This window comes from Cyanistes caeruleus, chromosome 12 (genome assembly GCF_971803275.1).
Source record: "Cyanistes caeruleus chromosome 12, bCyaCae1.hap1.1, whole genome shotgun sequence".
Classification (NCBI taxonomy): domain Eukaryota; kingdom Metazoa; phylum Chordata; class Aves; order Passeriformes; family Paridae; genus Cyanistes; species Cyanistes caeruleus.
In genome coordinates this window covers 9,572,468-9,593,332 of record NC_141712.1, presented here as the reverse complement: position 1 = coordinate 9,593,332, position 20,865 = coordinate 9,572,468, and the positions used below count along the sequence as shown (strand labels likewise).

Genomic DNA, 20,865 nt, shown 5'->3' with positions numbered 1-20,865 from the left:
TATCCATCAAGATGCCAAATGGCTGTCTGCATTTATTTACAATACATTTTCCAGGTAAGACATGTTCTAATTGGCTGCTCACATTATATTTAGGATACACTCATGATGACTCCAGACATTAAATGGAAAAGGCCCATTTTGAAAGTACACAAAAAAAGCTGCCACCAGCCACTGGACTACAATTATTTCCTAGAGATTTAGTTCTAGGAAAGCAAGTTTGGTTTTGGTATTTAAAAACCTGAGCTGTAAATTCTGACAAAACAGAAAGAAGTCATCTCTCACAAACAGATTTACTTACACTTCAGCTTTTTTTCTGCCACAAGAGAGAAGACTGTCAATTAACAAATTGATCAATTCTCTTTTCAGTTAAAAGATTCTCAGCAAATCAATTTAATACCAAACAGGAAGATATGTGAACATTTCAGCTTATTTATGTATTTCCAATGGTCTGTGGTGGACTACCAGAGGGAAAACTACCAGAACTGCAGTATGTGCACGTCTCCCAGAGAAGGACAAGAACACACTTCAGCAACATCAGCCGTGCTTCGGGAGCTGCTGAACATGGATTTTAGCTGGAAGTAAATCCAATTAACTCTTGCATAATTCTACACAACCCCCCTCAGCATGGCAGCTTTGAGCAGCTGCTGCCCTGCAGCTGCAACACCACCCCAAAGCCTGTTTCAGAAGACAAAGAAAATGGATCTTTACATAATTTTCCTATGTATTTGAGGATGAAAATTAGACAAAAACCATACATTAAGAAATCTTTACACATGTATTATACTCCATTTATTCTCAGGCTTACAGACTGCTCCAGCTTTCCTGAAAGGAAAACCAGCAGACCAGGGCCACCTGAACAAAATCAGCTTCCAAACGCCAGGCAGAGGGGCCCAGGACTCAGCTGGGGAAGAACCCCCATACTACAAAAAATGTTACTTGAGTAACTCCACAGTGCTGGGAAGGGGAACACAGAGTGTCAAGAATGGTGATAAACTGCAGTAGTTAGATTAAACATTTATTTTTTTCATATATTCACAAAATCTTCACAAAAGTATTGAAACTCAAAAAGGAATTAGACTTGAGTCAAATACAGAGATGAAATGTACAAGACAAATGAGCAGGCAAACTAAAAGGTCTTGAAAGTATTTTACTTCAGATTGAAAAACGAACAGTTCAACTGTTCCGTTTAAATAAAGTTTTGCAAGATATACAGTATTTTATGAATACAATGCTGGTCATTTGAGGCAATGTAAAATACCTCAATTTTTCCTTCATGCTTTTTTTTTTCTTTTTTTTTTCTTTTTTTTTTTTTTTTCTTTTAGAAAGATACTGTTTACCAAAAAGAAACTTGAGCAGTCCAGGAAAAGCTATTTTCCATTAAATTTATGAAAACCATAAATTGAGGCAAACCTAAGATTCCCAATGGAATCAAGATTATCTTCCCGCTACCACCACCTTAAAATTATCACATGCTTATTGGAACACTAATATCTGCACCCTAGGAGTACATTTGCTTTCAACAATGAGGGTGATTCTTTTAAAAACACTTCAGTGTGGTAAATGCGATACAGATCTTTGCAAGTATTAAGTTTTGGAACAGTTTTGCTAATAGCAGCTAACAATACTGGATTAATATAATTTATAAATAATTGTTCCCTAAGCGGTGAACATAAGTCTACACATTCACAATAATCTAAAACAAAATAAATAGTGACTATGCATAATGTGGTACAACTTTTACTAGTTTCTATGAAGAAAAGCTGAACATCTTGATAAAATTATCTGATCAAATTAAAATATGACTCTAAAAATTAAAAAAAAAATTGTCAAATTAACATCACTTAAGCTTAGTGTTGGAGTAAATGTTATGACTTTCTGTATTTTTTGAATATATATATATATTTTCCTTTTTGAAGTAAAACACTTTAACACATTGAAAATGTTTATTAATTTCAGTGATGACATCGGTTCTGGTCTCATTTTTCTTTAAAAATCATTGCACTCATTAGTGCCCATAAAGGTCAGGTTGGTCTGTAGTATTCTGTAAATGCATATAAAAAGTTTCTCAAAGCTAACAGTACATTTTATAAAAGCATCATCTCAGAACTGCTGCATTTAAGACAGCCACGTACGCCAAGTACAGACTTTCCTCTTTACAGAAATATGTGAAAGTAAATGCCACTTAACTCTCTACCACTGAAGTGTCCCAACTCCTGTTCCAAACTACGCCTGTGAGTGCAATTTTCCATTTCATTCGCATTCATGGCATCAAAGGTACTGCAACCTAGACTTGCAATGTGACTGAACCACACACAGGTGGAGTTTCAATGAAATGAGAACTAGGTCAATGAAGAAATATTATGACATATGAAAGGTTTGGGTCTTTAAGGCAATATAAAGTATATTTCATTATTTGAAATTGTTTTGTTTTTTTTTTTTAATAATTAAGTGTAAATATAAAAATGCCTAAGAGGGGAGTGAGAAAAAAATACTTTAATTGTAAAATTTACTTAAAGCTTCAACAGTTATCATCTCCTACAGGAGTTAGCAAAAATATAAAAGACAAAAAAACCCAGACCTGGAAGGGGGAGGAAAGGCACAAACAAGGAGGCATGGGATTAAAGCAGCCCAGGAATGCAAATGTCTGTAACAAACTGAGTTTTGGTGTTTTGTCTTTTTAAAACAAACAAAAAAAAAAACAAAAAAAAAAAAACAAAAAAAAAACCAATCACCACCATCAATCAAAAAAAAAAAACCAAAAAAACAAAACCAAATCAACAGAAAAAAAAAAAAAAAACCCCGAAAACAAAAACTAACCAAAACACCCCCAAAAAACCCTGAGTGGCCTTTTGTTGTTTCTTTAAAATAAAGAAGGAAGGGTCGAGGGAAGACCACTAAGGGGAGGAAGAGAAGATGCAACTATAAAACCCCATTGCCTGAAATGATGGCACTCTAGAAAACAAGGTGAAGGTTACTTCTCAGAGATGACAAGCTCCATGTCTACACAAAGTACATGTACATTTTATACAAATGAAAATCTTCATTTGCCACCATAAACCTTTCTTTCAGAGGAACAGCTTTTGCAGATCAAAAGTTCTATGAGATCTTCCAAATGCCAAGAAAAGAAATTCTGAGCAATATAACTAGTAATGTCTCTTTATATGGATGTTAAGATGACAATTCAGATTATTTTCCAAACTAATCCTGAGAAAAATTTATGTTTACAATTTAAACAGTAATGTTATGTAAAAAGTATTAACAAATCCACTATTACAAATGTCAGTTTTCCTATATGGTCATCTATATATACACAATAAAATGGTAAGTATATGCAAAAATAATTAAAAAATCATGCACAAATTACTTTCACCTTTAAAGGCTGGGTTTCCCTCAAAATACAATTTTTTGCCTTTTTTTTCCTATTTTTTGTGTTTTATTTGTTTGTTACCACCCCCTAGACACACTGAGTACTATCTCTACAGGTCAGCATGAGCTGATGGGAAATACATTTATTTTACATTCAAGCTTTTATATCCTAAATGACCCTGTTGTAGCATATGACTTATCAAATGAGCAGCCTTTTTCCTCTTTTTAAAAAAATTATTTTTTCCTTTTTTTTTCCATTTTTGTCTTTTTTTTTGTTTTTTTTTCTTTTTTTGTTTTTTTTGCAGTGATCAATCTTCATGTTCCGTTCCGTGGCGAGCTGGGAAAAAAAAATGCAGTTGCTAATCTATGTCTGAACAGTCTGAAGCTCCAGAAGAGATCCAAGGAGTCACTATCAAACTATCCTGTAGCATGAGATCATTGCACACAGAAGAACAGTCATAAAGTAGGCAACTATCTACAAAGGTCTGACAAGGCTGCATCCCTCTTGTGTTTCCTCTTTTTGCCGTGGAAAAACTGATGGTGTGATTTGCTGCCTTGGTGCTGTTTGTTTGTGACTGAGGTACCATGGCTTGAGTTTGCTGGACCTTGGAAGCCTTTGTTAGAAGAGCGAAATAACCGTGCAGATCCATGCTGTGGAGGAAAAAGAACATGGTAAATCCGTGCTACTGGGAATAAAGCATGGCAATAACATATCCCTGCTTCTGGATAACGAGCACTTCTGAAAACAGCACACTTGGAAATCTTGCTATGGCAGAAGAAACCTGGTCATTGCTGAGACAGCAGCACAGCACTGCCAATCTCCCACATGGGTGGTTGCAGACAAATGTTCATCTCTAGCCTCAAACAGGTCCAGAGAGAGGAACAGAGCACTTGGAATTTTGGAAAGTAAAAAGGTATTTTACAGAAATGTCCATAATCCAAGACAACACAGGAAGATTGCTCAAATCTGATCCAGGACTAATCTTATGCCACATCTTTTCAGAGACGGGGTACGTCAGATCATGGACGTGCACATTCCAGCCTGGAATTAGCTCTGCCCAATAACACAAACAACACGCTCATGGCATAGCCAAGGCCAGGTGTGTGAATTGTCTTGTTAGAAGACAGATCATCAGCAAATAAGAGGAATGTCTTCAGAATTATTTTCAGGAAAAGTATTCCAGAATGCTCTGGACTATGTTTCAAACATAAAAGACCCAATTTCTGAAAAAAGTGCAAGAATTTAAACTGCATATATCCAGGGCAGACCATATGTAGAGGCATAGAATATTTCCAGAATACTGACTTGCCATAGAAGCATTCCTCAGTGTGGGAAATCTAAATGCAAAAGCTCTGATAGGTGTCATCATATGGATGTTTGGCTATAGGGGAAAATGAGGGGGAATGCCATGTATCAGTGAAGAATCTTCACCTCCCTTACTGGAAGACAGATCAACAAGTATCAACAGCTAAAAGAGAAGCCAGTCAGAGTTTTAAACACATTTTTGCTAACTGCTTTCACTGAGCGTAGGCACGCCTCATTTCTCAAATTTTGCAATCAAAACTGGACTGACGTGCTTTTTGCAAAGGAGGAAATGGGTGTGACACAGCTGTATACCTCTGGTGAATTTGGTGTCCCAAAATAAAGTCAGACCAATTTCATCTGCTTTAAAGCTGAGAAAGCCACAGTGGCAAATTCATCTGTGCAAGCCTAACAGAGAACCTGGTGGCTTTAGGTACAATCAGTGCTGGAAGCTTTTTAATGGGGCAAATGGGAGGTGAAAAATGCAGTTTTCCCTTTTCAGAACAAGTTACCCTTCCATGGGAGGTAAGTGTAATATTCAAAAAATCTACACAGTTTTTGTTGTTTTCAAACATTTCACAAACCTGAGATTTGTTCGTGTTGCTGGATGTATTGGCTGTTTGGCTATTTTGTGTTTTCCCACTTGACTGGGAGGATTCCAGTGACACTTCTTGTGACCCCACTCTGTTTGTGGTAGACTGACGACAACTCAACTGTTTAGAGGTTTTGCAAGGTGTTCCATCAGAATCCTTCAGGAAAATGTAAAGGATTAGTGAGTTTTTCTTAAGAGTGAGTATTTCTAAAAGTGAATTTTCCTTTAAAAATAAAGTTAACAGTGGACAAAACTGAAAACTTGTTTATTTTACTAGATATTAAATTTCTTTCAATCCAAAATTCTTATTGAGTAAAACAGATTTAAAAATGTATTGATGTGATTTTGAGATTTGCCTTTTATTTTTTAAATAGAATTCCCAAACAGATTTTTTTCTCAAAGCTTTTGGCCTGTTTTTTAAAGCATGTGACTACCAGTCTGTTTTACTTTTGAAATACAGTTTTCCAAAAGAAAAGAGGGCCGTGCAACTTAGTATCTACTATATTCATTTTCTACATGTATTGTGTCAAAAACACACTGCAACTTATATGTGTAGAAATTGCATAAGAGTTATCATCTTATGCAAGTTAGGATTCTGGATGAATTAACTGATTAGGATTGTGAGCTCCCAAAATGTATTTTGTGACAATATAAATCAGAGGGAAAAAAACCCAAAGAAATTTTAAAAAGCAAAGTCAGAAAAGCTCCAGTACTTACTACATCACTAGAACTGGACAGTGTGGATGATGATGATGATAAAGGACCTGATGAAGAATTTGAAGAATGTTTACTAAGTGTTTCTGAAGTTTTATTCCTAGGTTTTCCCAGTGCTTCATTCTCTTCAGCAAGATTATTGTTGCATTTGTCCAGCTGCTGAGTATCTACTATCAAGGTTACTCCATTACCTAGTGAGAACAAAACAGAAGCATCACCACACATATAAATGCAAAAATATGTTGGCTTGGAGTTTTCTGATATAGCCACTAAGATAGAAAATACGTGTTACATCCCACAGGACATGCACAGACATCTGCACACATCCACACCCTAAATCCATGCAGACACTCGTGAGTGCATCCGTGTGTGTGCACTGCAGGCCAGCACCTCTCAGAGGCCTGGTGGCTTCCTGATAGGATCCATTAATGCACTGAGCATTGCCCACAGTTTGAGATGGAAATTAGGGACAAAAGGCATGGAAGAAGGCAGTAACAAAGTTCAGATGTGCTGCTGTAGATTGTTTCATGCGACACTTCAACAGCACTCAAATACATTTAAATTCTGTTCCTATATGCCCAATACTCAGCAACTCCAATTTTTCTTCTGCTGGTGTTGCTAGAATCAGAACTCCAAATAAGCCTCATTGCTTTGTAGGATTTCCTACACTGAAAATTCAAGATACAGAACTCTCATATCTCACTAAGCTCTGCCTTAAAAAAAAAGAATTGGAATTTAAATCCGAACTAAATCAACAAGACAACCACTGTTACTGTCACCATTACCTTCCTAATATGGGGTTATTTTTCTTTTTTTGATTGCTCCTTTATCTCAAAGACAACACTTAAGAGGTAGAGATTTACATAATGTCCATGCACATAGGCAGTTAAAAGACAGGTGATGGGAGCTCCTGGCACTGAGCACCGGCTGTTTGCCATGCCTGGGGACAGCAGGGCCACCAGGGCTGACAGCTCCAATGGCACACAGCACATTCAGCTGACAAATCACTAGCACAAGCTCAAACAGGTAAAATCCCAGCCTAGCCAGAAGAATGGGTCCTTGCAACATCTTCTCTGATTAATTGCTAACAGGAGAACACTTCTGATAGGGAACATTCTAAAATTAACTGGAGAGTATTAAAATTAATTTTAGTTTGAAAACATCCCAGATAGCAGATACACCTGCACCAAAGAGAGTGGAACTGGTTGCTAGAGTCAGCAGATGGGCAATGGATTAAAGGTGACTCAAAAGGGCATTGTCACCAAGTTCTCTGGCTAGGTTTTGTGTGTTTTCATTTGTTAAAAACAAGATCATGATTGATATTTCAGGACTTTTCTGATTAAAAGACTTATTCCACTTATACAGTGAATCCTGGCTTAAGTATAGCTTCCTTACATATACGGTATGTTAGATTTTAAAATGAAAATTAAAAATGCAGAATTTTAAGGATTCAGATTTAAACTAGCATGCCCAGTAATTCTTGTTAAAACATAGTCCACCTTTAAAGGATAAAGGAAGTGTGACACTGACAATATGATAATTTAAACAGGAAGATTTTTCTAAAGTCTGTTTTTGGAAGGCAGCACTCTTTACAGACCTCTCTACTGACCAAATCTATCGCAGTACAATAAAGATGGAGACATTTTATTCTTGTACAAATCTGACTTTTCTGGATGAAAAGACAGGAATACTGAACAAAAAAAGGAAATTGCTATTAAAATGCATACATTGACTTATGTGAGGCAAAAGCAACAACAAAATCTATACAAGCAAAATGTGCCAGAAGTTTCCCCCCTCATCCCTGCTGAGTCAAAACTCACCATTACATGAAGATTCTGTTCTGCTTTGCATTCCCCACTGCTTGGATATCCAGTCTCTGTACGTGGCCACTTCTTGTGTTACTCTAATTATTCTCCCTAATATACTGCAAATCAGGAAAAAAACCAACACCATCACCACAATTCATTTTTAGACACAGAAAAATAGAAGCAATGAATGAGATTTAGACTCAGGTCCTTTACCTTTCTGTTTCATTGTTAGGATAATATTTAGCTATTGGGGAAACCGCATGGCTCAGAACAACATAGGCATAATCAAAAGCCTGCTTCACTTGCATGGCACCATAGGAACTTCTCCCAACATCATTACCTTAAAATAAGAATATAAATAAATGAGTAAGATTGAAACTGTGGTTATCACCTTTCAGGCAGGAGACAGTAATTTGTTTTAAAAATTGCCCTTAAGTCCCAACCAACTGCAGCCACCTCTTGCAGAACAGGATTAGCATAAAGCATAAATATTTGAATGAGCTTAAAAGATCTACAGATATTTAGATGTAAATAAGTCCAAACCAGCAATTCTCTGGGTAAAAGCACAATACATGAAGAAAACATCTATTAAACATTTAACAGTACTGTTACTCCATTTTGGTTTCTGAGGGTACCTGGCTGTAATGGATCCTCAATGTACAGCATTGATGGTCTGTAGCCATCCAACATGCTTTTCTGCACTTCATCCTTGGCAACATAAGAGCCACCATCCTTTATTCGGATTCCAGTCTTCAGATAATTGAAGTGACGTCCATATAATTCAAAAAACTCTATTAAAAGAACACCATAGTTGGCATTGGGCATACAGGCATCTTCCCTGGGATGCAGCTATTAAGAAGAGAGAAAAAAAAATCATTCTTTTAAGTCTTCAAGTTATTGTCTTTTTTAAAGAAAACATTTCTAAATTCAGTAATAAATAATAAAGAGATATGTCTAAATATATAGTATTTTCCCTTAATATAGCAGTTGTGCATCTTTAAAAGAAGATGCTATGAGAAGCTTTATAAAATAATTACCTCCTTAAAAAAAAGGCTGCCAAGCACTAATCTTTTTGCATTTGAACTTTTAGTCCAATAAGTGAACCTCCAGCACAAATGGCAGGGTTCTTGTGAAAAAGCAGGTATCTGCATCTCACTAAACCTGGCCTGCAATACAAATACAGACTTCTCATGTACACGACACAGGATCCCCTCTGCTGTTAAGTAAGCAGCCTGACAGACTCTGAACAAAACCAGCTCAGAATTGTAAGATATGAAACCTGATTTTTTTTTTTTTTTTTTTTTAATGAGCAAATGGAAGTGTTGCTACTCAATGTAAGAAAAAAATGGACTCCGAAAGATTTTGGTTTTCAGCTATATGTATGTTGCCTTTATTTCTTTTGTGCTCAGCAGGGAACTGCAAAGGCACTTGGCAAACACTGAGCTCCAGTTCCAGGCTCAGGTTTTAGAGTAATTACAGTCTGGAAAAGGATGGACATATATTTGCCAACACAGTTATACATAACATTTAGTTCAGGAAAAAGAACAGGCTGATACAGTCAGAAATCAGCTACTTCTTATTTGTCTGGTATTTCCCTCCCCCAGGCACAACAGTACAGATTTAGCTCATGCATTGTGTTCTATTATATTTAAGAGAAAGTTGTAAAACCTGTTTGTTTGATATCAGCTTAGAAACCCAGAGAACCAAGATTACACTGCATTTGTGAAAGCACATACAGGGTGTATGACCTGGAGACCAAGTGTTATAAAGGACAGCTGCAGATAACACCAACCTTATGGAACTTGTTCCAAACAAGTTATACAATACTCAAGTTGTTTTACCATGAATGACCCATGTCATTTCATGTGTATCAAAATCATATGTATCAGTGCCTGGCACTGGTACACCAACAGATGTTCCAAACATCTTTGGTACCAAAAGTATCAGCATCAGAGAAAGAACAGGTGGGACCTATCTAACTTTAAATGAAAAGGGGGTGCAACCCCCAAAAAAATGATAGCTTAAATTACTAAATTTAAGGGTTGATCAAATTCCTTCTTAAGGTGATGTCCTTATGCACCAATGGCATTGAAAGATTCCACTGAACTTACCTGAAGGAAACTGACAGCCATTAAAAAGAGACTATAAGAACCAATTCCACCTGTAAATACTTCATTAAGGTCCCTCTGCAACAGGAACTGTTTCAGTACTAAAACTAGAAATGGTAACACAGGATATTTCTGAAAGAGAAAAACAAAGCTGTTACAATGCTGTGATGCATGCATACAATGGGTGCTAAGAGCATACTGAAACTATCTGTCTTATTATATTTTATCTTAAAGCTAACTATAAATCTAACCTATCATTTTTCCTAACAGTGGAGAAGCCAATGCCCTGCCTGTGATCAACACCTATTTTACCTGTTAAGACTCTGGTGGCAAGTATAAACAACAGGAAAAAGTTATTAGATCATAAAATCTGAAGTATTTGGGTTGAATATATATATATATATACACACACACACATTTGCTTTTTTTCATACACAGCAAATGAAGAACTGTGGATATATCAACATCTGTAACCAAACCTTCTTGCTACAACTGAGGGGTAGCTCAAAATGCACTGAGATTTCCGTCCTGCTAGTACTTGAGATGGCCAGAGTTAAAGAAAGCCCTTCAAAATTACTACACACACGTAACATTTTCAAATAAGTGAAATACTTTTGGGTAACTGGTCCTTTAATGGGTTTATCTGCATGGATTCCCCTAAGAGGTGTGGAGAACAGAGACCTTTGGGACAGCAGTGGAGGCTGGGCTATGCCTGCACTCTGTACACCCCCCATAGGGGAGTGGCAAAAGAGGCTCAATACTACCACTGCTTTTATCACACAGCCAAAAAGTTCCTTAGTTCCTACAGATGAAATGTGGGTCACGATGTCCGTGACTGCAAAAAGATTAAAGGGAAAGATTGGGAGCACTATTTAACTGAAGATCCCTAACTATCCAACTGAAGGTTTTGAACTATTAAGAACTCCAGTCACAGGCTGAGCTGCTGAATATAAGTATATACCAAAATTTAAAGACGGGATTTTTCTCAGAAAACTGTATACTCTTTTAATTAAGGCTCCAACTGCCTCAGCCTTCCTAAATAACCTGGATGAAGAGAAAGAGGCATTTCCAAGCCTAATGCCAAATACGGTATCTCAGTTAGGTATTGAAGTTATGTGGGACAAAATAAGAGCCAAGAGAATGCCCTGCAAGTGCTTTATACAGAGTGCCTCAAGAACACCAACGAAATCACTTGGCAAGAACACACCAAGTTTTCTCCAAGTCAAACAAAGGACCCTCCACAGCAGCACGGCCGCCCGTGCCACCTCTTCCCCAGCTGTCCGTGCTCAAGGCCAGCTGTGGTGTGGCACAGCTGCACAGCCTCGGCTCAGCCTGCTGGGAAAACAGCCCCGTGGGAAAGCAGCATGTGGGAAACCTTACTGGGCTTCCACTCTGCTCAGAGTGCTTCCCATCTCAGCTGCTCCCTGCGCTGTCAGCCCGAGCCACGCTGGCCCGCACTGGTGCTGATCCTGACCCTAATCCTGCCCCTGCCCACAGCCTCGACATCCTCACTGGCTGCCTGTCTGCTGGGCACTGGCCAGTCTGGGAGCTGACCCCAGCTACTGGCACCAGGCCTGCTCTGCTCTTTGGGCCAGGGGTACCATGGCCCTGCAGCCTTGCTCCTGCTGCCACACACAGCTCCCGCTCCATCCTCAGGGGCACAGAACCCTCTCACCCCCTGACTCAAGGCCAAAGGGTCACAAGTAACTCAGGCAACTTGCTTTTCTTTGCTTTCACACACAAAAACACCTTCAGGCTTTCTTGAGAAGACTATCTCCCATACTGAAATTCAGAAGTGTGTAGTACAATGAACTGCAGTTAAAAGAGCAGAATACATGAAACAGGGATTAGTGCATTTTCCTTAATCATTGTACCATTAAAACTACTCCACGTTTTATTCTTGTATTTTAGTATCTTCATGCCTTTTAAGGCAATATATCTAAAACTTAGTAACAGCCCTCAGCATTACCAGACAACAGAAAACAACAGAGTAAAAGTATATCTCTAGTGAGGATGCAGTCAAAGTAAAACAGAAATTAAAAATAAGTTATCAGCATGTAGTTCCATGATTGTGTTGCCTAACCTTGATAAAATCTTTGATGAGCTGGGCTGCTTTAACCCCATTCTGTACATTAAAGCTTATATCAACTTTTACTTCAGTGAAGGAATCTGTCAGTTTAATAATAGGTACCTGCAAAAGAAAGATACAGTAAGTCAATACAGATTTCCAAGACACACTTGTTTTCATTTATAACTTATATGCACCAGTAAACTTGAAATTTTTCATGAATTTATAGAGAGGAGGTAGGCAGAGAAATCAGGACTCCTATTTATGAACTCGCTCATCCTCCCAACCTGTTTACATAAACTTTGCTTTTCTAACTCATAAATGCTATTTTCAATTTACTCTCCTGCTGAACAGAACTTAATGCTTCACCTTCCAGGTGATTTATTTTAGATTGTTTTGGTGAGTTGCTGTTGCAGCTGCTCAGCTCTGGTGGGGACCACAGACACCAGAGGGAGACAAACACTGGAGAAACACAGAGAAATGGTCCTGGAGACATCAGAAATGTTCCAATTTGTGTCACTGGGGTCATCACTTCCTCACCAAAATGAACTTCAATCAAGAAGTACAAGATATGGAGAGTACTCTGAGATATCTCCACCTGAATGATTACCAAATTACCTCTCTCTATAATAACATGACTTAGATACCCCAATAGTCTTACATACTCCTACAATTAGCAAAAGGTAGGAAATTATAATGGAATTAATCTATTTTTTGCAAGACATACCACCACGTATTTAGACAAGCCTGTATTTAGTACTTCTAAGTGAAAACTGATTATACCTGCTTACTTGCAAAAAGAAAAAAGAAGTTATTTACTTATGCAAAAACTCAGTCCAGAAATGCACTAAGCACATCAATGCACAACACTGACTAGTCCAATCTCTCTTAAAAGCAAGAGAAATTTGTGCATATGAAATATCAGACAATTTCCACAATAGAAAAAATGTTTTTGTTATTGCACTATCAATTATTTTGTCGGTAATAAAAATCATACTAAATAAAAAAGTTCATATGTTCTATTTCAAATTTAATATACCAAATAGTTTCTGCCTATGAAAATTCATTCTTTTAAGCAACATCATTCTTTGATTAGAAATTTAGGTTAAACAAGGAAATGCCCTCTTCCCCCAAACTTACAGTTGCTTTATCTAAAACCTTTACTGAATTTTCATCTGCTACATTGTGCTTTCTAAGAGCTTCTTCCAGGGTCCAAAGAGGTAATGTCTCCCATTTTCCAAACACAACTAAATCAATATCACTGAAATGAAAAAAAAATATATTTATTCAAATTAAAAGAACCAGTACACTTAAAATACCAACAACTGACATCTATATGTAACTCAAATAAAGCTGACAGAACATAGCTTAACCAAATAATTAATTCTGATTTTTCCAAGGAAATGGTTGGAGATGAACTCTTACACTTGGGGAAATACAGACCATTTCAGGTTACCTAGAGGGGGGACAGACAAACATAAATCAGTTAGGCTGCAGAGCCTAAGATTAGTCTCCTCAGGACACACAGTGAGCAGAGAGGATCAGCTTCTCTGGAGTGAATCAGAGTAAGAAATTAACTTGTTGTGAATCACCACCTCTGGGCTGTACTCATCAGGAATGTTGATTTAACAGCCTGACACTGAAAGGAAAAGTCCTGTTTCCCATCTCTACCCCCAGATACATGACCCTGTCTCTTCCTTTGCTCCAGGTTTGGTGTTTGCCTAATCCACAGCAAATCAGTTCAACCCAGTAACGGGTCTGGCAGAAACCTTCTTCACTTCCCCTTTAAAGAACCCACAGAATATTCTGGGGTAATTTCCTGCCTCTTTGCATCTCTTAAGTTGATTTTCTGAATGACCAGAGCACCAGAGGGCTCAGGGTAAGCTGCTGGCCTGTAGTGCCAATAGGAAGAAAGGAAAGGGAGAAGAAAACATGGCAACTTGGATTTTAGGAAGCAACAAGCTATTAAATAAGATCAAACTACCTAATTAACTTCGCTCATTAACTCAGCTTCTTGAAGGGGTGTCTCCATCCCACTACACTTCCTCCCTATGCACACACAGTCATTTCACTACACAGGGAGCTGACACCCCAATTCAACCCCTGAACTCAAATTCAAAAGGTGGCTGGTGTCACATCTGAAGCCAGTGAGGGCTACTGTGAGATCCTGAGCTTCTCCCTCTTTGCTCCCCTTTGATTCCCTGCTTGGCCAGGAGCACGAACGAGGTGAGTGTGTAACCCTATAGTTAGGCTAGCAGGATCCTTCAGTAACAGGGAAACCGTGTAACAGAAAACAAAAAAAAAGTTTAGAAATACTTCCCCCTGCAACAGATTCTATAGATCTGATGATTGACAAACACCAGTGCTTTAACAACCCAAAAGAAACTACACCTGCATTAGATGAGCTGTCTCCTGCCAAGCAGCAGTTCAGCCACAGACCATTGGGCTGACAAGGATAGGCAGCACCCAGCAACCTCCAGAAACGTGTTCAAAACTGGCTTGGAGAGCAGGAAATGCTGCTGGACATTTCTCCTCTAAGCTAAATTAGTGTTAAACCTACTGCTGACAGTTAAACACAGGAGACATTTTTCTGATACACACCAAGAGAAAAAGCAGCTCTGTTGCCACCTTGAGCATAGATGCTGCCTGCAAAGGGACATGGAGATCCAGCAGCAAAGCAGCTGTGTGCCCAAACCTTCAACAGCAGCTTAAGTTAATGGATATAGAGCAAATCCCAACAAAGAGATAGCATTAAAAACACACTTCAGGCCTTTCTGAATCCCAGAACCTGAAATCTAAACAAACTGTTACAGAGGTAGGGAAAACTTAGGGCAAAGGGAAGCTTTGATAGAAAGCAACAGTGAAATAATGACCAACATACAAATGATGACTATTTTGAAAGTTTGGCAAGCACTGCCACAGGAAGGATCTTTATGGGTTTATGTACTGTATTTGAAGTATCTTTATTTGTTCTCTCCCAAAACCTCACTTGAAAGAAATACTCAATAAATGCAGTATATGACAAGAGAAAAGCATTTGTTACATCTGTTTCAAAGCAATCAAGTAAATACAGTAATGTATACATCAACTGGCCAGGAATCTCTCTCTAGCATTACCAGCATCAAATCAAATTTAATTTTAACCTTTAACTTTAAAAAGGTTAGGAATGAGGCCAAATGTGAAAACAATGAGTACTTGTATACCTCACTTCTGGCTTTACAAAAACTGAGAAATTAGACTTCCTTACAACTCCTAAAACTAAAGCAGGTACTAAAGCATCTGTCAGGTTCTTTCTTTTACAAATAGAGATGGAACAGTGATGAGGACATCCCTCACCTGCTGTCAGTACTACATGTCCTCCTGTTCCCATAGTATGGAACTTAGTTCAAAAATTATCCTCAGATTTATGTTATTTAAATGTGTTTATCCCCTGCAACCATTTAAGCCTTTTACTCCATTTCTATTTAGTTGTCATAAATAGTCACAACTTCTACACAGAAGATACCAGTGTTGCTGATTAAAGACTCTTATGAAAACTAGCAATAAATTTGGAAAAGGCAGATGTTGAGTATTGCACAGATTTCACAAAAGAAGACTGAAAGAAAAAAAAAAAGCAATTCTGTATGTAACATTTTCTCTTCAGCGCTAACATTAACAAAGTGCTGTTAAACATTTCAATTTAGTTATCTGCAGAGACAAAATTTAGCTTTTCTATTAGGGCCAACATCTTCTTTTGGTATTAATGAAAGCAAATTCCAACATCTTTGACCATATGGTAATTCAGATCATTCTAGTGATATATGCAAGATCTATATAGACACATGTTACAGTCAATAGTCTTATTTATTGTATGTCTGTACACTTTTCAGACAACTAATAGCTTAACACTTTCTTAGCATAACAAGTATTGGCACAAGTAACAGATCCTGGGAGAGCAGATAAATAACCTCAAGGTTACAGGCTTAACAAGTTACTTTTCTTTTGTGTGGAATTTACACTGAAAAAATTACTAACCTTGTAGGTAAATATAAACCAGTTTTAAAACTTCCAAATATCTGCACCTGAAACACAAGAAAAGGATATATAAGAAAACACAGAGGAAGAAATAAGAAATGTTTCAGGCTTCAGAAGACAAAGAAGCCTATTAAGCTGCTTGTAGAGGCTGGCTATTGCTACCCTCCATTGGCAGGTTTTGGTATTGCTAACAGGCACTCAACACTTCTGTTAAAGCATACACATCCTCAGTGTACTCCAAAACAGCTGATCCTCATTGTTTTTACTCATAAAACATTAATAACTTTGATTTTTCTAATAAGAAACTGCTCTGCAATGTAAAAATTGTTCCCATTACCACATTTGTCAAAAACCCAGAACCCAAAATTTTAAAATGCTTAACGATGACAGAACATTTAAGAAAAACAGTATTAGTTTAATTTGCTTTTTGTTTTCACATCTCATAGTATACCTCTCAGTATTTATGCATTTTTGAAGTTTAATGTATTTCCATTGCTTTGCATATTTAAAAAAAAATAAAATTCTATCATGACCCATTTTTTTTCCTGCATTACAAAGCAAGCAGCACAACTCTGTCTATTTCTGCTTAAACAAGAAGTTTCATAAAGCTTCACATCCCACAGAATTGCTTTATTATGCTGGATTTTTACTAGCACTGCAGGTGTAAATCATCAGGTTTCCCCTGTAAGCTGTCCAAAACCACGCTCTCATTACTCAGCCAAGCCTTGCAGGGAGGTCGGACTCACTTGCTGAGTCTCAAAGTGGGGTTGAGGAGACTTCAAAGTAAAAAATATCTACACATTTGGGCTAATTTTCAGCCATCCTTCTGATATGTTTCCTGGAGCCACCTTATACAGGCTTGAGTATTCTGCTTTAATGAGTCTCATATACACTTGATTGCCACCTATTTGTATGTCAAGTGACCCACTTTTTATGTTTTTCCCCTTCAGGATAAGAAAAGGGGGAGACAGGAAAAGGTGATGTTTTGCAAGTGCCTTAATACTTTAGTAGACTAAAAAGCAGTTTGAGTGCCTCTTCCCAATTGTTTTTTTAGCATTTCACTCCTTTTCGCCCCTCACTCCACACCCAATAAAAAGTACATACACAATTAAATATTAAAAGTTCACATCTTCTTAAACAGGCAAAGACTGAGCAAGGTGCCACAGCATGAGTATCAATACTGTACAAAAACATAAAGGCATTACAAAGCTAAGAATGTAATAATAATAATAATAACAACAACAACCACCATTTTTAATCCAGAATAGTAATTCAAGTACCCTCTGTAAAACTGGGTTGAGTCAAACCAGGATTCACTTGGGCACTAAAAACAGCAGAAAAGTGCTTTTGCACAATATAACAGCCACTGATGGGTTCAGAAAAAACTAAATGTGCTTTCACATTATCAAACAAAATAGTGTGCTCAGCTGAACAGCAAAGAGAGCCTTTCACTGAATAAACAACCCTGAAAGTATTCATAAACTTACTGATACAACATATATGACCTTTACCAAAAGGAATGAGACAACATCTGCTCTTGTACAATAATTTGGAGTATGAGAAACACTGAACTATTAAAAAAGAAGCCCACACCCACACTTCAACCACTCTCTCACAAAAACTGGAAAGAGGAAAGAGGAAGAGTGAGGAACTCAGACCACAAATTTTAAAGGATTTTAATTTATTATCAAATTAGAATTTAAACTGTTGAAGCACTGTGGCTATGCATGTATTTAAAGCATCCCAAACACAGAACACTATTATGGCTTGAGACATGAGCATTTGTTTTTGTGGTGTACCAATACTGCCAATCATGTTTTTATTGTTTGTGGACAGAGATCTGTATTTGCACTCATAAGATAACGTCAGTCTTCAGAGTACTATAATGACTCCTAATCCCCTATGTTATTGTTACTATTTATCCCACATTTCTGTGAACTTGTTCATATTAAATGCCACGGTTCCTGAAGGAGCTTTAATTACAGTATGTGTCCAAATACACACTCATTAAGCACAACAGAACTTGGAAACCCACAAAAGCTTGGTAAATTTCTGGTACCAAAATCCTTATGTCAAAACAAAACAAACAAAAAAATCCATCCATAGCCAATTTAATTTCCCTTTCTTCTACTCTTTCAGCAGAACTTTCTGAAGTTTGTTGAACTAAACAGAGTTCATCTTTCTACTTTCATTCCTAATCACAGTATTTTTATAACTGAAGTGTGTGAAGAATGCAACATTGCCTTTTTTCAGATCTATGTGGTCACATGGACATGAAGCTGAGGATATTATGACAAATGCATCCTAAATTTGACTGTGTAAGTACTTATTTGTTTAGTAGCCAAATTTTCCTACTGAAAGTCAAAAATCTTTGTCTTAAAAAGTGTTCATTTAAATGTTTTGGATTGTTTGATTTCAGCATAATTTAAGTGTTTCTTATGGTCAGAGCCCAGCTGATGCCAGGAACAGCTCTCACTTACTAGGAATGTTTCCTTCTAAGCACATTCCCTTGAGTAAGAGAGCAAATGACACAATTGCTAACTTCTATAAATAAAGTAACAGTTTAGGATACCTAGTTTTACCCCCCCTCCATCTGCTTTTTCAGCCTTTTCCTAAGTGGAACAGGGGAGGGGAAAAAAAAAAAGGACAAGCTCAGGCACATTCCACACGTACATTCTCTGTACATTTAAATTCATGAAGCCTTATTTTCCTTTCCTTGGTATCTGATTTTTTATGTATTTATATATTTTTATGTCTTACCTATGTGTTTAGTGAGAAACTACAAGCTAAATGTGTATGTTTAACTTCCAAGTTTATTCTAGCTGCTTTGGCTGCATCAATGACACAAAATGAACAGCTTAAACATTAACTCATCACTTTACACTACAGCTAGAGTTGAGGACATTGGACCAGATAATACTCCACCTTCTCAAAACTTGAATCTTAGAAGTAGCTAAACCAACAGAGATTTTCAAAATGTTAGTGATTAACTCAAAGGACTGAAAAATTACAAGAGACTGTCCAAGTCGAACACAGTTGAGTTCAGCAGCTCAGTTCCCAAGCTGATCTGGAAAATAAGTTTTAGAAAAATAACATCACAGTAATGCTGTCACCATTCAGTTCCCTTTTAGCTTCCAGAAAAAAGGAAGGACATACAAAAGGAGAATTCTTCCTCAACGTAACAACTGCAGACAAAATGCAGTTGGGCTTTGAAGAACAGTTACTGACTTGAGAAAAAGGAACTGGCACACTCTCACTCTCTAACATTTTGAAGCACAGTGGAGAAAGACAGTCCTGGCAGTTTTAACTGGCACTAATTGTAAAGTGAACTTCAGCTTTTCAACTACACAGTGTGTGCTTCCTCTCAGTCATGTTACAGCTAAGCCCACTGACGGTCAGCTGTCTCTCGTGGTAGGGCTCATAATTTGCTTCCCTTCCTTAAATACCTTGTGGCTACAAAAAGATATATATATATATATATATATGTATGTATGTACACACACACATATATATGTATGTAATAAGTTATTTTTGATGCAAAAGACTTTTACAGATCAAGCCTGTCCTACAGAGTATCTCTGGAAGCAGTATGTTCTTGTGCCCCATTCAAAGTGCTAGTGGTAAAAAAGAGAGGTCTCTGGTAAAAAATCCATTCACCCCATTAGACTAGTTAGATTTGCAGCACACAAATTTGCCTAGGAAACAGCAACATCTCTGGGCTGAAGCAATCAGTGGTTCTGGGGAAACTCTCTCCTCCAAGGCACTGGCATATGGCACTAGAATCAAACATACAAGGCACTGGTATCACAGCACACCCTGTTCCTTACCCACACTGCTCCCTACACTACTGCTGTCAAGACCACTACTCCTGCTCTTGATTAGGGTCTACCTGCCAGTTTCACTGGGGTAGAGGAGAGCTGTGCAACACCTGTGACACATGCTGCTCTCTTACACAGTTCCCATGGAAAGGTTACTGTGTTTGCTCCAAGAGAAAATTGCCAGACACGTGGAGTAATGACTCAACCACCTCCCTCCAGCTGTGCAAAGGCAGCAATCACGGGTGGAGAGTGCTCCTTCCATAGGATGCTCGCTGATACATCGTCCATAACAATAACCACCTTGAAAATGTGAGTATGTTTTACACACAAACCCACACACCACATACATAGAGCTTATACAGAATTCACATTCTGTCGTATTCTGCCAATTTCTAAAAAAGCACTCCAAAAACAACAGGTTAAGAAGGTTTGAAATGAACAGCAGATTTAAGTCACTCATGTCAAAACACTGTCTTTTACTGTGGCAGGATCAAAGAGCATTCCTTATACTAGAGATTCTGCTGTCTTAATCTGGTTTGCTATTCTGGCTAAAAAGCCCTTATTTTCAGCTACTGTTATCTACAAATAGATGCCTACAGCTAGAAATTTACATTCTGGAAATGAACACAATATTAGTAGAAGAATACAATTAGACTAGATTCAATTATGCCAGAGACCCAACGGTGTCCCCATAAAACCACACTGATTTATAAATGCAACTTCTCTGTCTTCTTTTTAATCTAACCTTTATAAAAAAAACCCACAACTCTGCATAGGAGAAACTCTTGTTTTGTATGTATGAGTATGTTTGAGTATGTACTAGCAAAAACCCATCTTCAGTGGAAAGAGGTATTACAGATTTTCAGCTCAGCACACAGATCTACAGATTTGTTTCTTCCTAAACACAGACTCCTGAGGCTTTTTAAATTTGTAAAATTCATAAATTTAGTATAACTGCCAAATAAAAATACCATGGTCTATGTAATGTGACATTGCTGGTACACCACCTTAATGGATTTATTCAAGATCACAAGTCTTTGGACTAAAAGGCATACTACTAGACAGGCGTTTCAG

General features: G+C 37.6%; 1 protein-coding gene across 1 annotated transcript in view; it reads right to left on the bottom strand.

The window, feature by feature from the left end:
- Positions 1 to 983: 983 nt before the first annotated feature.
- The window catches only part of TENT4B (terminal nucleotidyltransferase 4B), a 42,045-nt gene continuing 22,163 nt past the window's right edge, over positions 984 to 20,865 (bottom strand). Inside the window, exons 3-12 of the mRNA XM_086847540.1 lie at positions 15,974 to 16,020; positions 13,100 to 13,220; positions 11,975 to 12,082; positions 9,895 to 10,023; positions 8,419 to 8,632; positions 7,997 to 8,123; positions 7,796 to 7,899; positions 5,979 to 6,166; positions 5,254 to 5,418; positions 984 to 4,017 (exon numbers count right to left, since the gene is read on the bottom strand). Coding sequence (XP_086703666.1) covers positions 3,838 to 4,017; positions 5,254 to 5,418; positions 5,979 to 6,166; positions 7,796 to 7,899; positions 7,997 to 8,123; positions 8,419 to 8,632; positions 9,895 to 10,023; positions 11,975 to 12,082; positions 13,100 to 13,220; positions 15,974 to 16,020 — 1,383 coding nt within the window. The 3' untranslated portion in view covers positions 984 to 3,837. The remainder of the gene's footprint in view (positions 4,018 to 5,253; positions 5,419 to 5,978; positions 6,167 to 7,795; positions 7,900 to 7,996; positions 8,124 to 8,418; positions 8,633 to 9,894; positions 10,024 to 11,974; positions 12,083 to 13,099; positions 13,221 to 15,973; positions 16,021 to 20,865) is intronic.